At 40.8% G+C, this 18910-nt stretch overlaps 1 protein-coding gene across 1 annotated transcript in view; it reads right to left on the reverse strand.

The window, feature by feature from the left end:
• kiaa0825 (KIAA0825 ortholog) overlaps positions 1-18910 on the reverse strand; it is an 86498-nt gene that overhangs the window by 35364 nt on the left and 32224 nt on the right. The window contains exons 20-22 of the mRNA XM_072432751.1: positions 17383-17527; positions 16690-16842; positions 15069-15163 (exon numbers count right to left, since the gene is read on the reverse strand). Coding sequence (XP_072288852.1) covers positions 15069-15163; positions 16690-16842; positions 17383-17527 — 393 coding nt within the window. The remainder of the gene's footprint in view (positions 1-15068; positions 15164-16689; positions 16843-17382; positions 17528-18910) is intronic.

Raw genomic sequence — 18910 nt, forward strand, 5'->3', positions numbered from 1 at the left:
AAAGAAAATCCATTAAGGGCACACTTGAGGAAAAAACTGCTGCTGGAAGTAGGAATTGTTGCTTGTCACACACAAATTAAGCGAATAAAAAGAACAAAAACTTTGGAGAAGAGCGACAATTGTATCTTCTTCGGGTTGATAGACGGTGCAGACAGTAGGGTGAAAACAGACTGATAGGGAAGTATACAGCTGTCTCGCTAAGGCCTCTGTCAGGCTCTCCATGGCCTTATTGGATGAGCCACTCTCAAGGTACTCAATCTCTATTCAGTGCACGAATCAATGGCTGCTGATTAGATTTCGGAGGGTTACTATGCTGTTTTCGTTTGTTGTGACATCTTCCCCGCGCTTTGTGAGGTCTCCGTGCTCCTGTCTGACAAAAGCACCACCTCCTCCAATGGCGGAAGAGACTAGAAAACATGGATACAGGATCTGGGGGAAGGGGATTATATAGCTACCGTATATGAGGCTGATTGGGCTTTACGTTGCAATGCATGCAATTGCAGACAGGATTACAGGTACACAACTGCCTAATTATCCGTTTCTTTTTATTATTGTATAAAATGTAAGTCTCAGTTCATTATAGCCTTGGATCCTAAAGATCATCATATTTTTTTTTATCTGGTTTTGAATTCCCTCATCTCCTTGTGATCAGACTACAATGGCAGGGTTGAGACATTACAGTTGAATCTAGTGTCAACATTTGGACCTTTAGACATTTATTTTCTTAATATTTCATGGCTCTACTGTACACTATTGAGGCATCCCTTGTAACCCCAATCCGTAAGGGATTTTTTTTTTTTTAAATCAATAAAACGTCTACTATTTGGATTGTGCTAATGCCACAAGTGCTACAGTGTTCACTGTGTAGTACAATCCTTAGTATGGAACATTTATAGTGTATAATATTTACCAGGAGCAGTTTGAGGAAATATATCCCTTTGCATCCAAGCCAAGTCAAGGCCAACCCTCACAGCGATCCAGGGTAAAACTGCCCATGTGATAAGAAGCTGAAAGAATCCGATAAGCTCTAAATCTAAACAGGGCCAAAGCATCTGCCTCAATAATAAATGTGCCATGCTAAAAGGTTACTTGAACTGGCGGATTCAAATTTAATTGAGGCTGTGTGATGAATAATTAATCTTTTTCCCAGAGAACACAAGGCAGTAATGTAGAAATCCCAGAGTTGGCAAAGCAGACGAAAAGATGGAGGGTGAGCCTATTCCACAAAGTCCTCTGAAGCCCACCACCACACTACTACTACACAGCATGGTCAGGGCATGTTCGTCACCCGCCATATCGTCACCCTGGTAACTGACCTGAGCACAAGGGAATAAAGAGATCAAGCTTTTAACAGGAGAACACAAACACTGAGGAGTAATGACAAAGCTGGGCTAAAAACAGAAGGAAAAATCAAAGCGTCAATGATATGATAAACCAGCATGTGATGAGGAGTTAGTTGTAATGCTTGAGTTTAGCATTACAAAGTCAATATGAAAGAGCATTTAACACCCGTCTTTAATGTTTTAAAGACAGATCCCCCCCACACCATTTTTTCTGTTTAGGTATTTCAGCTGGAGACGTCTTTATTTTCTAAAGCGGACTGCCACAAATCTGTTGTGGCTGATGACAAAAGCAAGCTGATTGAAACAATAGATCTGTTTTAATCAAATTAACACCATTGTATGAACAAGTCATATTTAACTTAATTAAAAAAGTATCTGCTTTTAATTAATCCCTAATTCATCCAGGAGTTGTCCATTGTCAAAAAAGTTTCAATGTTAAAAAAAAATAATAATACATTGTTCAGGTTAATACGTCTGAAACTTTTTGTGCTATATTTTAGCAATTCATATTTTTGTTATCTCGCAAATCATAATGATCCTGGAAGTGTTTAAAATGTGCACTGTGAACAGAATCCTGCCATCATAAAAATGAATTGCAAATCTAATCTGAATCGCAATGTTGTTCAGCAGAAACTAAAAAGTGGCATCTGATGTTTGACGGATTAAAGCATGTAGGAGCTAGATGATTGCCATGACGACACAACAGCCAAACGCCTCAAACAAGACAATACATCCTAATGATTTAATTATAATGGGGCATAAAAGGAGGAATGCCGGTGTTACAGTCCTAAGTCATCCCTGCTTTGGCCCTCTCCCTCTCGGGGGTACCGGGCTGCTCCCCATCACGGCTGCTCTGACTCTGGGCTCCACATTGCTGAGGTAGCGGTTTGTGGTGGCGTAGAGATGCCTCTGTCAGGAACGTGCTTATCCTCTCACTCGAGCCACCCTCTTATACATAAAATATCAAACATCTGAGGGACAATATGCTGACCTGCCGTGACCTCCACACATGCCATAGAGCACAAAGGTACACACTTGCACATGTGCGCCAACACACACACACACACACACAGACTCTAGGTGCGTGCACAGATGAACACTGGCATACAGTGACACACACAAACGCAGAGAGCTCCAGTCGCCTCACATCCCCCACTCGTACGTGCCTGGACTTTCTCCGCCACATCCCTCGCATGATCTATTTGCGACATCTGGCGGCGCCCGCTATATTCATGGTTAGAAAGATATAACAGTAACAGAGGGTAAAAAGAGAGGGAGAGAGAGAGAGAGAGAGAGAGAGAGAGGAAGAGAGCGAGAGATGGTGGGATACTGAGGTTTTTGAGAGAATGTGAAAGCGATGTTAATGCGAGATAGATTTAACTTAAAACATCATTGGTAAATTGAGTAAAACGTAAAAAGCTGTAAGCTCATCACATTCTATGGCCAAAGGCTTGGGTACCCCCTAGTGGGAGCCCAGCAGCAGTCTGGCCCTTTTGGATCTGACTGGGGGTGTATGTGGGGTTCTGCAGCAGGCTGCCATGAATCCATAGGGGTCAGGGGTCAGCCTTCTTGAGTTGCGGTGACATCATAACAATGGGACACTTCTCGAGCCTCAGAAACACAAGCTGATCCATTCTGCTGAGGCTAAGGCACCAGGCCCCTCTTTTCCCACACATTCACACCCGGTGCCAGACAGGCAGAGAGCCTCACCCTAGAACCCCGGCCCCCCACCCCATCCCTTTCCTTTCTCTCTGCTCCTTCTTTCAGAGGCTAGATTAAAAGAGATGGCTTAATTCGGTCTAATTATCTACCCGTACCCTCTCCCTGCGTCCTCCCCCTCTTTACTCTGTCTTGCTTTTACTATATCTCACCGTGTGGATACTAATTAGCTGATGTGAATTGTATCTACTATACAAATAGACTGAGCAATTATGTAAAAATGTATAGGCTGCTTTTTAAAACATTACACAATCTCTGCTAAAGTATAAGCCTGAAGTATTCCTCCCCACTGACACATTACATAAACTGTCTTTGATGTGGACCAGACAGCACTCTGGTACCATGACTGATGATATTCATCTCACATTATGAAATTGCAGAGATAATTGCAAGACATAGGGGGAACGCTGGTTTAAAAGCTCTAAACACTGAACAAAGCTGTCAGCTAAACCTACAGCACGGCCGCAGTTTTGACATGGGAAAACATTTGATCATCACTCTAAGTTTATTAGAGCCTATAAATGATGCATTTTCATTCACATCTTCATTTGCTTTATGCAATAATCCTGCAGTTGGAGTGCATTCATATACATGTTACATAAGCAGAAATCACATTAATGAGATCATACACTTGTGTTGAAAGTGCTAATTAGTTGCTGGGCTGAGGCTAAGGAAACTAGGCGAGGATCCTAGTGACTTCTACCATTGTTTCCTAATCCCCTGCTCACATTCATAATTCATTCCATCACGAACCGCGATGATACAGCACTGTTCATTTTGTGGTTTTTACTTTGTCTCTGGTAGAAAGAGGATTTTTTTTCCCCCTTCACTTCTGCCTTCCTAGCTGTGAGGTTTTACTGTAATAATAAAATGTGCAAGCCGGGGATGTACGCCTCGGGACCCAGCCGTCGGGCCACTTTGACAGCTTCATTTGTGCTGTCACTCTTTGATCCTTTCTGTCACTGATATCCAACGCCACTGAACATACATTTACCCCTCCACAACAAATATAAATAAATAAAATACTGAACTGTATGTTATGAAGCCAAGGGAGGCTATGGTTGTTTTGCTACATCTGCTGTGAAGTAGCTCCCGCCTTTCGGTCTCCATCCACCGCTGCAATGCTTCGCCACCCTCAGGCCTGATCTCTTTTGTAAATGGTCTCTGACACACACCCACCCACTCGCACAAACAAACACATGCTCCGCACTGTACCGAAATAACAGCTGAATCCGGCCCAACTGTAACTCCCCCTTGCATGCAGTATAGTGCATATTCCCAAAGTGCCCCATTACTGTGAAGGCAACTGAGAAAGGGAGGTGTTGTTAAGATATGAGGAGCAAGGTGGAACACGGAAAAAGCCCCAAAAATACAGATGTAGCACACCTGGTATAATGTTGTGATGCAGAAGGGGGAAAGAGCTGGAGGGGGACTGATTATGATCACTGCTGTCAGGTCTGAGACTGACTGAGATACAGCCATATCTGCTCTCAGTGATACATAGACTGATATCTGCCCACACTGGCACTATACTCAATGAAACCAGCAAAAAGACATATATAGATTTTGAGTGGAACCTATGTCTTTGTTCTTAGAAAGACATTTACGATTTTTGCCAAGCTATGGAAAGTATAGAACTTTGACTATAGAGTGTTATCATGAAATAGATGAACTATAGCATTGTCTTGAAATATCATTATTATTATATTTTTTTTGAAACATAATAATGATTGAATGATGAATTGTTTCCTGGGTGTAAAAAAGTGAATTTGTGTTGTCATGATTTTACATTTGTCTGGTCAGAAATACTAAAACCAAATCAAAAGTTATAGGGAAGATGCTGGTGCAGTGGTTATAGCATGAAAGCTAATTTGCACATGTAGTCCCTGAGCAGGTCAGTAGTAAATAGTGTAAATACCGATTAAATATATAGAGAAAAAAAGGACCATGAAAAATGACACAGATATTAAAGGGTTACATCTTTTAAATACCTTTTTAAATGTATTTATAAGCACATACATTCTAAGCCCCTCCCATTAGCCTAACATACACACATCTATATGCTCCAGATCATTTAAAATGACACTCATCGCTAATGCTTTTGTTTAGATATCAGCCACTTCTTTATCACTTCTTTATCGAAACAACATTTCAGAGGAGGGGCATTTTGATTGCTTTGATAAAACATGAACACTTTAGAGAGTTTCACTGTGGTAAATATGACTCAAGTACGGTCAAACTGTTTGAAAATAATGCAATATCTGACTGAAGGATTCTGAATGAAAAAATACGTTCAAAAATAAATATATTTATGTCTGTTCAAATTGTTACAGAAATCACTGCTGATATTTGTTTGTGATGAGATGATGTAAAATCTTCTACCGTTAGTGGCAGTGGCAGAGACACAGAGAAAGCAGAATTATATTCTTATATAATTTATATTCTCTTATAGTTCAATGGTTCAACAACTGACCTATTCTTAAGAAGAGCTGACAATAACTTCCACTCAACCTTTTTATTACAAGACATCTTCATGTTTTGAAATATGTTAAGACTGTGTTGCATTGTGTTATTGTTAAAAGTAACCCTGAAACATTTCTAGCGTCTCAAGTACTGACCTCAAATATAACGTGCAAGTACAAAAACAACCCAAGAGTCAGAACAATATACAAGATGAGAGGGTCAGACTTTCATTCTAACAATTCATCCTGAGAATCCAAGGATGATTAAGTTGATGTGGTGACAAGGTGAAGAGAAGAATATAAAAGTATAAAAAAAAAAAAAAAAGTGTAAGCGAAGGATGAGGGCAGGGCCGTGGAATCTTTGACTCCCTCTGCTTTGTCAGATGTCCATTGGAATACAGTAGAAAGAGGGGTGGTCCCCTTAAAAAGCACAAGGACCGCTCACCTTCAGCGGGTAGGAGACAGAAAACTCTTCTGAATCACTCTAAAGAACACGCAAACGAATAACTACCAGTAGGGCACGAATGGAGGCAAAAAGAAAAGCTATGAAGTGTGGCTAACCTTGAGAACAGTGAGGGGCACAGGAAAGGTCTACCACATGCTGATAAGAAGGGCTCCTTTAAAGGCTGAAGGAGGAATACTCAGACGGAGGGGATAGGCAGGCCCACTGATTGCAAGGTACAGTCCAAGGGTCACACTTTGAATCAGAAAGGGCAGACACACATACCTGTACCATAAGACTCCTATTAACACACACCCACACACACAGCTCACACACACACACACACACACACACACACACCCCCACACACACACCCCACACACACACACACACACACACCCCCACACACACACACACACACACACACACACACACACACACACACACACACACACACACACACACACACACACACACACACACACACACACACACACACACACACACACACAATGGTCATCTGCCATTACAAAACCTGTAGAGACAAATTATAAAACATTTGGAGTGAAAGAAAGAAAGATAGAAAGAGTCAGGATAGGAAGCCCTGACAGTAATCTAAATGTCCTTTCTTATGATTGTCATTGGCATTCTTGTAGACTGGCATGTAACAGGACTATATGTCAGATATCACTACTCTCGGCTCTGTCTTCTCTAAAGGGTAGAGCAGTATTCATAATGTCACCGGAAAAAAATGATGATTCCAGCCAGCCAAAGTCCCGGACCAAGACGTAAAGAACCTATCAAGATCACTAAATGTCTCAGGTAGCAAATGTAATCACACAGGCTGTTCTTAACAGCCATGACAAAGGGACAAACCAAAGTTTATTTTTGAGAAAATAAAAAAAATAATTGATTTGAACAAAATCCTATTCACCTTAAGAAAAATTCAGCTGCTTTACTTTTTATTTCATTTTCTCCTCCCCTCTTCCCTTTTCATTGTATTCTGTCAAAAACAACTTGGGCTAACATAGCAAGCTGTCACATCAAGGCCATCTCCTGCATCTTACAAAGGGGAGAATTCTGCAGCAGCTCTCAGACAGGCAACCGTCATCTACACACAAGATGCATAAAGACCGGAGGGAAAAAGTTTTTTTTATTTGAACCACAGTTTCTGCCCTGAGGACAAAACCATTACAGCACAGGGAGTGAAGTTTTCTAGCAATAACCGAATAAATAGAAAATGCTCGGGGAAGAAGAGATCAAAATTCAAATCTGTTAAGCCCTTTTAATAGGCGGAGTGTCATAAAAGAGTGGCGCATTTTCATTCTGGATAATGTCATTAGCAAAAAGGTAATTGTTATCTTGCTGACAGATGTATAAACACATTGGTTACCAGGCGGCTTAACCACAATGTATCTGCAATCTGATCATAAAGCAGTGCTATAACAGTCTTTCATCACAGCCGAGTGGACACACACCCGCGTACACGCTCACTTTCAACATCAGCAAATGCTTTCAACCATCAACATCATAGAAGCCAGATAAGTGTGCCCCCTCTTTTACAACAACCACTGGGGAGGTGAGAGACCTTGTAGTCAACATACTGAAAGACTACTCAGTGATCAAAGACTGAGAAAAACATGACCCGTGATGGTTTCTCCAAGATAAGAGAGTGAGTGAGGGCATCAGGTAAATGCAGAAAAGAGTTGAAATAGAGAGTAAAGAGCTTCATATTGGTGAGGTGAAAACAGTGAACACTGTGCCGGGGCAAGAAGTGGCAGAGGCCAAGCATGGAGTCAGTCGACTTTTGCCACGAAGGTAATATTTGACATTTATCTGGGCCAGAAAATCTGAATAAAAAAAGGTAGGATATAACGTTATTTTAAGGTAACAGAATCTCCCAAGTAAAGACAGTGTGTAAATGTCTGCTCAAATGAATAATGCCATAGAAAGCATTGTTGAGTGATACAAGAAGTGCACAGAGTGGACATCAAGACTCAGAACGATCAAGTGATGTCCTGCCCTGGACCTGTGAGAGCACTAACTATTCTGCCACCATTCCCTCGTACAATAAAGGAGAAATATCCAAACCTATACTAGGAAAGACATCTGCCAGCTCAAAAGCGTATAAGGCCAAAATGAAGACGCCCATAGACTTGTCTAGACAAGCGTCAAGCGCATACTTGTAACGGCAAACCGGCAGAAAAGTGGGATGGGTCATTTCAATTGTGTACTAGAGTGTCTGAATAGGCCTAAATGTTTTGTGTGTGCAACTGTACATGTGCACTCAACTGTGAAGTAGTCACACTGTGAGGAAGAAGTAAATATACGGGAAAAAAAGTGGAAACAAGTGTAGAGGGAGCGCTTGGACAAAAGCTGCAGACCACAACGATGACCACATTAGAATATGAATCTGACGCTACTGTGATTTTGGCACTTAAAGAGCCCCTAAAGTCAAGTGTCAACTATTACGTGTCATCAGCGGAGACACGAGGTCACCGAGTGGGACAGATGAGGTCAGCCATGGCGCTCACCCTTTCTCTCAACATGCACCATTAAACAGTCCCATAGTGGGCAAAAAGACTGGCTGTCATTTGGTTGGAAAAAGGGGTTCAGTGGTGATAAGAACATATTTTCAAAGACAAGAAAAAGTACTTTTTTTGAGGGAAAGCGCATGTTTAATCCAATTAGTCAAACAGGAGTAATGAGTAATGATTTGAGATTTTACATAATATTTAACATGCGTCGCCTTTCCCAGATGCAGTTCATTCCCTCTGATTAACTTTTAAACAGGTACAGATGAAACACACATGTAGGCAACAGAATGCTGAACGTATCAAATGCTTCAGTTGTTTGCTGCTAAACCGGCTCTGTAATTACCTGAAGCATGTTTTAATTGTTGCATGTTCTACTCTTAATATTAGTCAACGCTTTAGTGGCGCTCCAAGTGAGATTGATTGGATAAATCAGTCGGAATTATGGGGAAACAGGAGGCATGCCAATCAGTGGAGTGTGCTGTGTGTTTGGGTGTGTGCCAGGCTGAGCACACGCATGTACGTTTGTTGGGATGTGTGCGAGAGCAAGAGAGTCTGTGTGGAAGTCTAAGGCTGACAGCTGGGCTTGTTCAAAAGGCTTACTGAGCATTCTGTCTGTTTGGGAGGCAACAAGCACACTATCTGAACAGGGATCTAAAACCTGTGTCAACAGCAGAGTACGACTAGTGTAAACAGCCCCAGAGTCAACATGTACAAACTCAAATAACCATTCCACTACAGTCTATTATAAAGAAAACAAGTCAAACATTTGAAAAGTCAGAATTGTAATGAATTTTGACTAAATAAAACATAATAAATGCAAATACACACTGACTTAGTGAATAGAATATGTTGCTTTTTGCATGTGGTTCCTCTACTTATTCTCTGCGTCCGTCCTGTGCCAATCTATGACGCTGCACTGTGTCTGTGCACACCATCATGTCAGTCCATCGGCATCACAGCCCTTCACTAAGTCCCAGATTAACAGTGACAGGCAGAGATCCCTCTAATTATCTCTTCCTGGACCACATGCAAATAGAAAACCAGGCAGAGAGCAGCGATTGGCTGGGGCAGTCTGGGCGCTGCCGTTGGGCTAATGAGCCTGGCGACAGGACACAAACTTGTGATGCACCACCAAAACAAACTCCTCCGTCACACACGCTCGTACTGGAGTAAAAAACATGAAGATTGTCATGCTCAGCTGAGGTCCTTCTGACTGATACTTATCATATTTAGATGCCCTGAACATAAATACTACAAATAAAACAAATAAATACACCACATGCTATTGCTAATTATAAAATAAACTAATGCATGCATACAATATATTCATCTTAATTATTATCATCGGCTTAACTAACAATATAATTTAACACACCAAGTAAGACACTTGTTGGAGTTTTGTAAATATACATGATGTTCCCCTTGTACGTATACTTAGATGTAACTCTAGTATCTGTAGATAAGCATAGAAGAAATAGACTATAGAAGAAAAACAGATGAAAACAATGACTGGAACAGACAGCCTCACTTTGGCTCTTAAAATGGACTCCTGCCGTCAGCTGAAATAAGTAGAACAGAAGAAAACATGGCAGCGGAGTAAAATTGTACACCATGTTTTGAACTTCATCCCAGTTTATCTTAACTGGGATGAGAAAAAGGACAACATCTTGGATGGAGATTTAGTGTAAATAACTGATGTATGGCACTTGGTGTAATGGTGAACGCTTAGAAAATAGCCTTTTGGCTAATTCTGGCATATTTACAGAAATGTTTATTGATATGCAATGTCCTGGCAATAAATCAACACTTAAACAAATAATAAATAAATAGATAAACAAACTAACTAACACTCAGACAACACTGTCAGTGGTTTATCAGCATGTAGTTTAGTTGATATTATTTTAGTATTCTACAACAAATGACAGTGACAAAGTATTTGATGAAAGAAATTAATTAATGTTTAGTTAACCATAAAAAAGATAAGAAAAACTTTTCCAGGTTTTAACTTCTAATGAGTGCCTAATAGCATTTTTGAAAGCTAGAAAGTTAAAACTGTGTAAAAATGCTCTAGAGGGCTTACGTATTTGTAAATCACATGTAAAGGTGTGATATGATATTTAGGTGACTTCTGACAGTCTTTGTGGATGGTGGGGCAGAACTAGTACCCAATTTTAACAGTGAAGATAAATTATCATTGACCCTGTAGCAAGGCTTTTCTTGTATGAACAGATGCACCACAGTGGAGGTGAGAGAGAGTAGGAAAGGAGAGACTGAAGATAAATACAGCAGAGGGGAAAGTATTGGTGAAAGGGTGAGAGAGGCAAGTGCAGCCTGCTTCACTGGCTGACAGTTGACTCTGTTGGATGTGACTTTCACAGTCTGCTGGCGGTTTGTGTGGAAGCCATCACATCTGTGACTGGCCGTTTGATTAATGAGCCTCTCAGCTTGTCTGTGCAGTTTGAGACGGGGCCACGGCCTTATCCCAGGCATCACTGATTTATTCGCCTTTGGAGCAAACCCCCAAATATCACACACACTGAAACGTAGAGTAGAACATTCACGCGCACACAGGCAGACACATGTAAGCTCTCCACGAGATGAATACAGTATACAAGTTGGCGCTGCGCATGTGTATGCAAACTGGAAGACATGAGAACAAATGGCTGTGCACAAGCCTACTCCACCACCTGTTTGGGGGCAAATGTGAAATAAAAAGTGTCACATGTCCACTTTTGCAAAGAAAAGCCCTGTACAAGTATGCAAATAAAATATGTACTCTACACAATCACAAGCTGACATCCTTAGCTGTCAGTCAGCACACTTAAGGGGATCAACACGAGAAGAAAGAAGGCCTTCTTCACACATTCATCATATTTTGTTTCGTTTATACCCTTTGAAATTATGGTCTTGTATGGAGAGTCTGATTATGTTTTTAGCGACAGCTATGAAATGTCAGTAAACAACACAGTAGAGCTTCAAGGTTAGTTACAATGTTGTAAATACTAGAGAAACCACATGTTCAAAATGGTAGAGCAACATCACTATTCAGGAGAAATACATTTTAAAATACTTGCAGGTACATAAACGCACATGAGTGCATGTTTTCCTTTAGGCACAACCACACAATATCCCACATTGAAACACAGCCTCTCATTCCCTGAAGCATAAAGTAAGACCATTAATCCAGACACACTCAGACACAGCTTCTCCCTAGGTTGATCAGCGTCCATGGAGGAAGACGAACATTCTGACATATTTGTTTTTATTTTATTCCCTGAGAAAAGGCCTGCCATATGGCAACGCCTGTGAACAGATGGCGTTTGCCCACTTCCTGAAAGCACAAGCGTCTATCGGCGCAATTTAAGGAGTTGCTCAAGCAAGAGAATGCCACAGCCTGGCATTTTTCCACAAACTGCTATTGTTATAGACCTGGGGGTAACTGCAACAATGAGACAATGCAGTGGAAATGCTTTAGTGTTTAGTACTTACAGTGTGACTTACCATATTCAATTACCAAATCCAGTAGAAATGGGACATCAAAAAAGTGATTTAAAATGTATATGGGCAAAATGAAGCCGATTATACAGCTCATATCAGTTACCTTTTTAAGATGCAGGTTACACAGCCATGGGCAGGCTTGTAGACGTTAGCATGAATGTCCTTGGTTGAAATCAGGTTTTTATGATGGAGTAGAAGAGCTGCCCTGTGACACACAAAGCTTCATCTCTCATACTTGGCAACACCTTATCAACCAGGTCAGACGACCTCTATGACACAGACACACTCCAATGCAGCTCAAAAAGTCACCTTGGAACAACATTGAGTCTCCTTTCAGACTCTGATCCCAGCTCTGTACTTCCAGCAAACTCAAAGGAGAAATGACGACTATATTGGTACAATCATTCACACATTCAAAAAGGTTATGTTGGTTTGATTGACTTTATATAAAATCATGCTATGACAAACTGAACAAATGTTCAGTAAAGAAAAGATTTCAAGGGGTGACCAAGGACAAAGCAGATGAGCAAACCATTGATAGATCACTATCTTTGAAATATCTATTTCACTATTGTGAAACTATTCAGTTGACTCACTTAGATATTAGAAAAGTCTATGCTTTTACAATAAATAAGAGTGTCAAATATTTCAGTAGAAAATATATGTGGACACATTTTCCTTTTGCAGCTTATAACCATTAAAAAGAACCCTCAGTGCAGTTTATTCAAGGTTAAATGTTAAGTGTGTAGCTAAACCTAGGTAATAAAAAAAAACTTTGCTTTGTTGTCAAAAACTATAATGATAAATAAAGGAAACTTAGCCAAGATTAGTGTGATTTTTCTTTTTTTGCATTCTCCATTATTAAAGATAACAAAGAAAAACAACATATTGGGATACATATTGTAAACTCAAAAGGTTTCATCATAAAAAAAAAAAACTTCGGTCCAGTTAGTTAGAATTAAAATTTATTTTACAAGCTCAAAAAGTTTGGTTAGCCAAGTCTTTCTTTCTGAACAGGCTGTCTGAGAGGAGGCCGGGTCAGCCCGTCAACGAGGCAACCCTGGGGGTCCGGGGGTGGTATTAATCAGTCTGGTTTCTGCTGAAAAGCTCAATCTGCAGATGATGGATGAGCCATCGCGGTGAGGGAACTCAAGTGACAGGTGACAAAGAAGGACACACACACCTGTATAAATCCACTGGCTCCTGTCTGTGGGCCACAGTGTAACCGTGTGGAGGTAACAGGGCAGAGTGTTTATGTGAGCATGAGTGTCTCAGCGTGTGCCGCTCTCCTAATGAAGTCATCTGAACGGTGATTTAATAGCCCCTGTGTAAAAGCCTACGGACCTTAACTCATAGCCTTGCTCCATTAGAATATGATATAAACCCAAGGCACAATATCTATTATGCCACTGGAACAATAGATAGGAGGTCAGTGGTTTACAGCAAACTGTGAGTGGGGAAGGTTAGTGCACAGTAGTAGATAGTACAGCATCACAACTCAAACCAAAAGGTCAGGTCACCAGAAAAGCAACTCTTTTTGTCCCAAAAGGGCCACTGATTGGCCACTAATTTGAGACACACAGAGATTAGGGTAAATTCCACTATGTATTCTTGTATTTTTTGCCTTCATGATCTCTTGTTTTGAGCGCTGGCTCAACCTGTCACTCAAACTGTTCCTACTCTTATTTGATTTCGTATTCACTCCATTCAGCTCCTATTCAAGGATGCTACAACACTAACTTTCTTCAGTCAAGCAATGACAGGATCTGTTTTAACTTGCAACAAAGCGGCGTATAAAAAGAGAAAGCATAGACGAGATGTGAGTGGGAAGAAGAGCAGAGGCATTGAGTCGATCAAGCTCATCAGCAGAGCACCGAGCAGCGCTCTTCACCCTTATTAGACCTGTGTCCTTGGCAGATGCAGAGCTTGCCCTTTGTTATGAAAGTGTGCCTGCGTTACAATGGTGGCGATTTAGAATGGATTGGGTGTAGGCGTGGAGACAAGGTGCAGTAGCCCCAAGGCTCTTGATAGCTGGCAGTGTGACAGCTGTGAATGGAGAGAGCAAGGAACAACCTGAAGTATTGCCATCTAATAAGTGTCACCTGCCTGCATAAATATTTATGCCCATTGCAAAGCTGAACAGGAGAGAGCGGGGGGTTGATGGACTTTGAAGGCAAAAACTCTTCAATCAGGTGACCAACATCTGAGATAACCACTTTTCATATTAAGCCAGTCTGTCTTCTCCTGTGGCTATGAGCTGTTAAAGGGATTTGGAACCCCACCTTTTTGCGATCGAATCAATCATTCCGTCATGATAAAAGAGTGTATTAACATAGACTCTTCACTATAACAACGTCACAAATGATACACTGTATGTCTATGATAGGAAGTAGCATTCTGAACAGCTGGTACAGAGCAGCTGCAGTAGTGTAGAGCATCAATGGATTAGACAAATAGACATTTATATTGTGGAAAATTCTGATTATGCACTGCCGTATCTTGACAAAATATTAAGGCAACCCCGCATACAATTCCTCGTAGTGGACATTTAAAACCAAATCTTTATGCCAAGGAGAATAAGGCTAAATTCACCAGGTTGTTACTAGACAGGTTTGTGGAGAGGCAAGCCTGCTCACAGAAATATATATATATATATATATATATATATTTTTTTTTTTTTTTTTTAATGTGTGTATAATAAAAATATTTTTAATAAAGTAAATGCTTTTATTTCTATCTTCATTTCTAATCTTAGGCAATGCGACTGAAAGTATTACTAGTATTAATTCATAACTTTATGGTCTGCTCACTCACATCAAAGTTCACACCCACAGCTGAAAAGAGAAAACTAGCTGACCACTGCTAGTTTGGCCCAGAGACAATTAAAGAACAATCATGTGCTCTCATAACCATTGGTAAAATACTAAATCAAGTATCTCCAAACCAAAACATGAAATAATCTCTGTGTTGTGTAGTACACGCTCAGCACAACAAAATAATCAGAATCTACATCTGCTCATGAAATTAAGCATCCCATGTGGTGTAACAGGTGAAAAGGCTGTCTTACCTGTTTGCCAGCAGAGTTTTGAAGGTGACCTCACTCATGCCCTGAACAGTTGGCAACAGCCTTGACCAGTCCCATGCCCAGTCGACAAGCTCATTCTGTTGATGTATGAGGAAAGTGTATCGTTAGTTATTAATCAGGGTTAATACCATCAGTGGATAACCGCTCCAGCTGGGACTCACTAACAAAAGAGGAGGAGGTCCCCAGCACTGGCCACTGACACTGTGCGATCAATCATGTCCGCACAAGAAGGTTTTTATTCCAAAAAGACAGCAATTAATTTATAAATCCATTTGGGGGGATGTAGTCATCATTTATAGAAAGATAAATCAATTTTCGGAAGGAGTCGTTACTCTTGTTTTTTTTTTCTTTTTCCTTCAATGGCAACCAGCCAGCCCTCCACTTCTATTCTTTCTTTTCCTTCAATCTCGATCCAATCCCTCTCTCTTTCTCGTTCAACACAAACACACACACTTACACACACACACATACACACACTTGCCACTTGCACCACTTTGAGGAGGCAAATAAAAATCAGATTGCTTTGATTGCCAAAATGTCACTCTTAACTCCGGGCTGAGTTTTATTGACAAAAGGAGAACTTGACTCGTTCCCTCTATCCATCCGCTCGCTGCTCTTTCCTCATAGGTGATTGATGGATGTAACTTCTTCCCTCCTCCCCCTATTTTATTTGACAAACAACACAAGCACCTCAAGCGGAGAAGGCATTTTAATCATTCTCTTAATAGGATGTTTCTATGCAAAGCTATGCCTCCTTTTGTGATAAGCCTAAAGATGCAAAACAAGTCTAGGGGTTCTTTTCTAGAAAAACAATCACGTCATTAAATGTATACACCTAATGCAGTCGCGTAAATAAGATTAATCTGCATCCTGAGGGATCAAATTGTGTTTTCTAAGGGCTCATTTATTATTAATGTTCTGCTTCAGCTGGGGGTGGCGGGAGCTTATTAACTATGGGCTTTAGGTGGGTCGGACAGACAGTTGCAGACCTCACAGAAACATACCTTTAACTATAACACTTTTATAAAACTAGTAATACACTTATTTCTAAGCTCACAGAAAGTAATATTGATGACAATCACCAATAACACTGTGCACCTCAGTCTGGCAGTAACCATATACTCTGACAAATACTTTTTAATGTGAAGGAAAAACAATTAGTGAACAACATAACATAACATTTTTCCCCTCCATCCCTTCTTGGGAAATGGGAGGTTTTGTCTATAGGAGTTTTTGTTTATAAGAGTTCTTCTATTAAGGGTGTTTTTTAAACTTCCTATAATCTGTTATCTGTTCTTTTTCTCTGTATCTACATCTGTATCTACCTGCGTTGTATCAATGAAATTTCCCCATGTGTGGACAATAAAGGATTATCTTATTTTATCTTATCTCATAATGTCACTCCTGGGGGAAAATGAGTTTAAGAAGGCTCCTACATGAAAAAGGTGTCAATCTTAAACTTCACATGAAACAATATTACAAACTTAACTTAAGCATACACCAACCGTCAACTTAGGCAAAAGCAAATGTATAACTTCTACACAGAAATACAGAAGAACATTGCACTAAATAAAAACTATACGTATTATAAAGAGTAACAAACCTGCTCAAGTTTTGTCTTGCCAAGATGGTCAAATTGGAAGAGTGGATTAAAATGTTGCATGTCTGAATGACTTTCTTGTCCATACGCAAAGTTCACCAGAGAAGACGTTTGACCAGAGTCTGAATGTCCACATAATTTGGAAATCAGAAGTTCCTGCATTGAAATGAAAACAAAAACAGAAGTTAGAAAGGTGCAAAAAATGTGAATAGCAGTTACATTTATGGATTTATTTTGCGAGAACTTTAAAATAGTATGTGGCAGGTGACCTTGTTTCACAGACTATTCTCAAACTAGATGGCAAGATTATACATAAAGGCCAGTAATATTTCTTATGTTTGGCGTTTAATGTAGATTACTTTACTTTATTTGTATATTTGAATGTTCTACGAATGCCACTATTACCAGTTTGCAAACAGATGAACAATTCAACATCCATTCTCTGTTCTTAGAAGAGGGATAAAACTGACACTTTAAACTGAGCATTTCTGAATGAGCTGTAACTCCACACAGCTTCCTCCTCTCTATGTGAAAACTAGTGTTGCTATGGCCACTTAAGGTGATCCCAAAAGCAGAAGATCAGAGTGCGCCTGTACACTAGCTGCTGTCCGCTTCCCTCTGTCTCTCCCCGGTGAACAGCCTGCAGCCTCAGGCCAGCAGCCACCTAATTGCTGGGGAGAGGGAGTGTTTCCCTACCTCATTGCCTTGGATGATGTGATAGATCTGCCTCAGGTAGTCGCTGCCACCTGCTTTGTGGCAGACCTCCAGCAGCATCAGGCCTATTTTCTGCTCAGTCAGTTCAGCCTCAGCCACTCCACTCTCCTTTGCTTGCTCAAATATACTGGGAAATAAAGACAAGGGTGAAAAAGAATACAACAGAAGTAGCAATGGGAGAGAAAATACAAAAAACAGCAAGGAAGAAGATGAAGCATGTCAAAAAGTGTGTGAATATACCCCAGGCTGAATGTCTTATTTCAGCTATGAATTTGGAATAAAATTGCCAACATGCTGCAAGAAAATTAACTAAACTTGTCTGTTGACTTTTACCAGCAATGCTTTAATTGTAAAGACGCTATTTACCCTGAAGGGCAAATGAATTTAAAATGTATTTGTTCTCAGCTTCTGCCACAAAACACACTTAACACATGTAACAAACTAGTGAGAATGGCATCGCTAAAAAGTGAGAGAAAGCCATAATTATTGACTGACTGATAACAAAACAATTCAGTGTTTTCATTACCATTCATGAGATACATAGGGCATTTTGACTGAAGGATGTTGGTGCACTAAAAGTGATTGGTGTGTGTGTTTTAAGCGCGGGTGGTGTGTGTGTAATTGTGTGTCAAGGTCTTCATGCATGTGCGGTGTGGAGCCCTGGCAGGCGCCCGCATCATTTTCCTGCCCTTCCTGTATGGATAGATATGATACTATCGTCCATCAAACATCCTCCTTCACATACAGTTCCTGTCATTGTTCTCTCTCTTTTCCTGGCTTGCCTTCTCTTGCTCGCACTCACTCCCTACCCCTTTGTAATTATAAGGTGGCAGAAACACTGTCGCCTGTCAGGAAGCGATTGGCTGCTTGACATTGAGAGCAGGAAAAGAAAGAGGAGTCCCATCTTGTCCGTACATCCCTCTCATTCTTTTGCTTGGCGGCCCGGCGGTGGTATGTCGGTGACGGTGGCTGTGCATCCGTGTCAGCACCTGCGCTGTATCCTTTCCTGTCCATCACTGTGCAGGTGAAGCAGATGATTGGATTCAGTCAGCGGGGTGATTAATGAGGGCCCCTCCGGATTTGGGACAGCCTATCAATCATGTCATTAGGGCCAATGTGCCCTGAAAGAGGCAGACCTCCGCCAAGGAATAACTGCATTCATCTTCATCTGTGTATGCATCCCGTCAGCCCAGCCAGGGTCACCATGATGGAGAACAATAATCTTCTCCTCTACAAATTACTTTGCAAAGACAAGGTGGGTGGCATGGAGAGGGGGTTACAGTTGAGACAATGAGGGTCGGTAAGTGGAAAGACTAAGAGGAACCAGAGGTATGAGCACTCAAACAGGGCAGATGCTTAAGTGGACATGTATTCCCTACTTATGGGATGAGAGTTCTGTCTCCTATTTCAGACTAGGGTAACTGTCCAGTTCTCAAGACAATGTGTAGCCTTAAGTCAGTCGTAATAAACCACAAAAACTCTGTGCCTGTGTGAGATGCCAGCTTTGTTT

The sequence above is a fragment of the Eucyclogobius newberryi genome, unplaced genomic scaffold (assembly GCF_026437365.1).
Source record: "Eucyclogobius newberryi isolate DKJ021-1_F unplaced genomic scaffold, fEucNew1.0.hap1 SCAF_6, whole genome shotgun sequence".
Taxonomy (NCBI): Eukaryota; Metazoa; Chordata; class Actinopteri; order Gobiiformes; family Gobiidae; genus Eucyclogobius; species Eucyclogobius newberryi.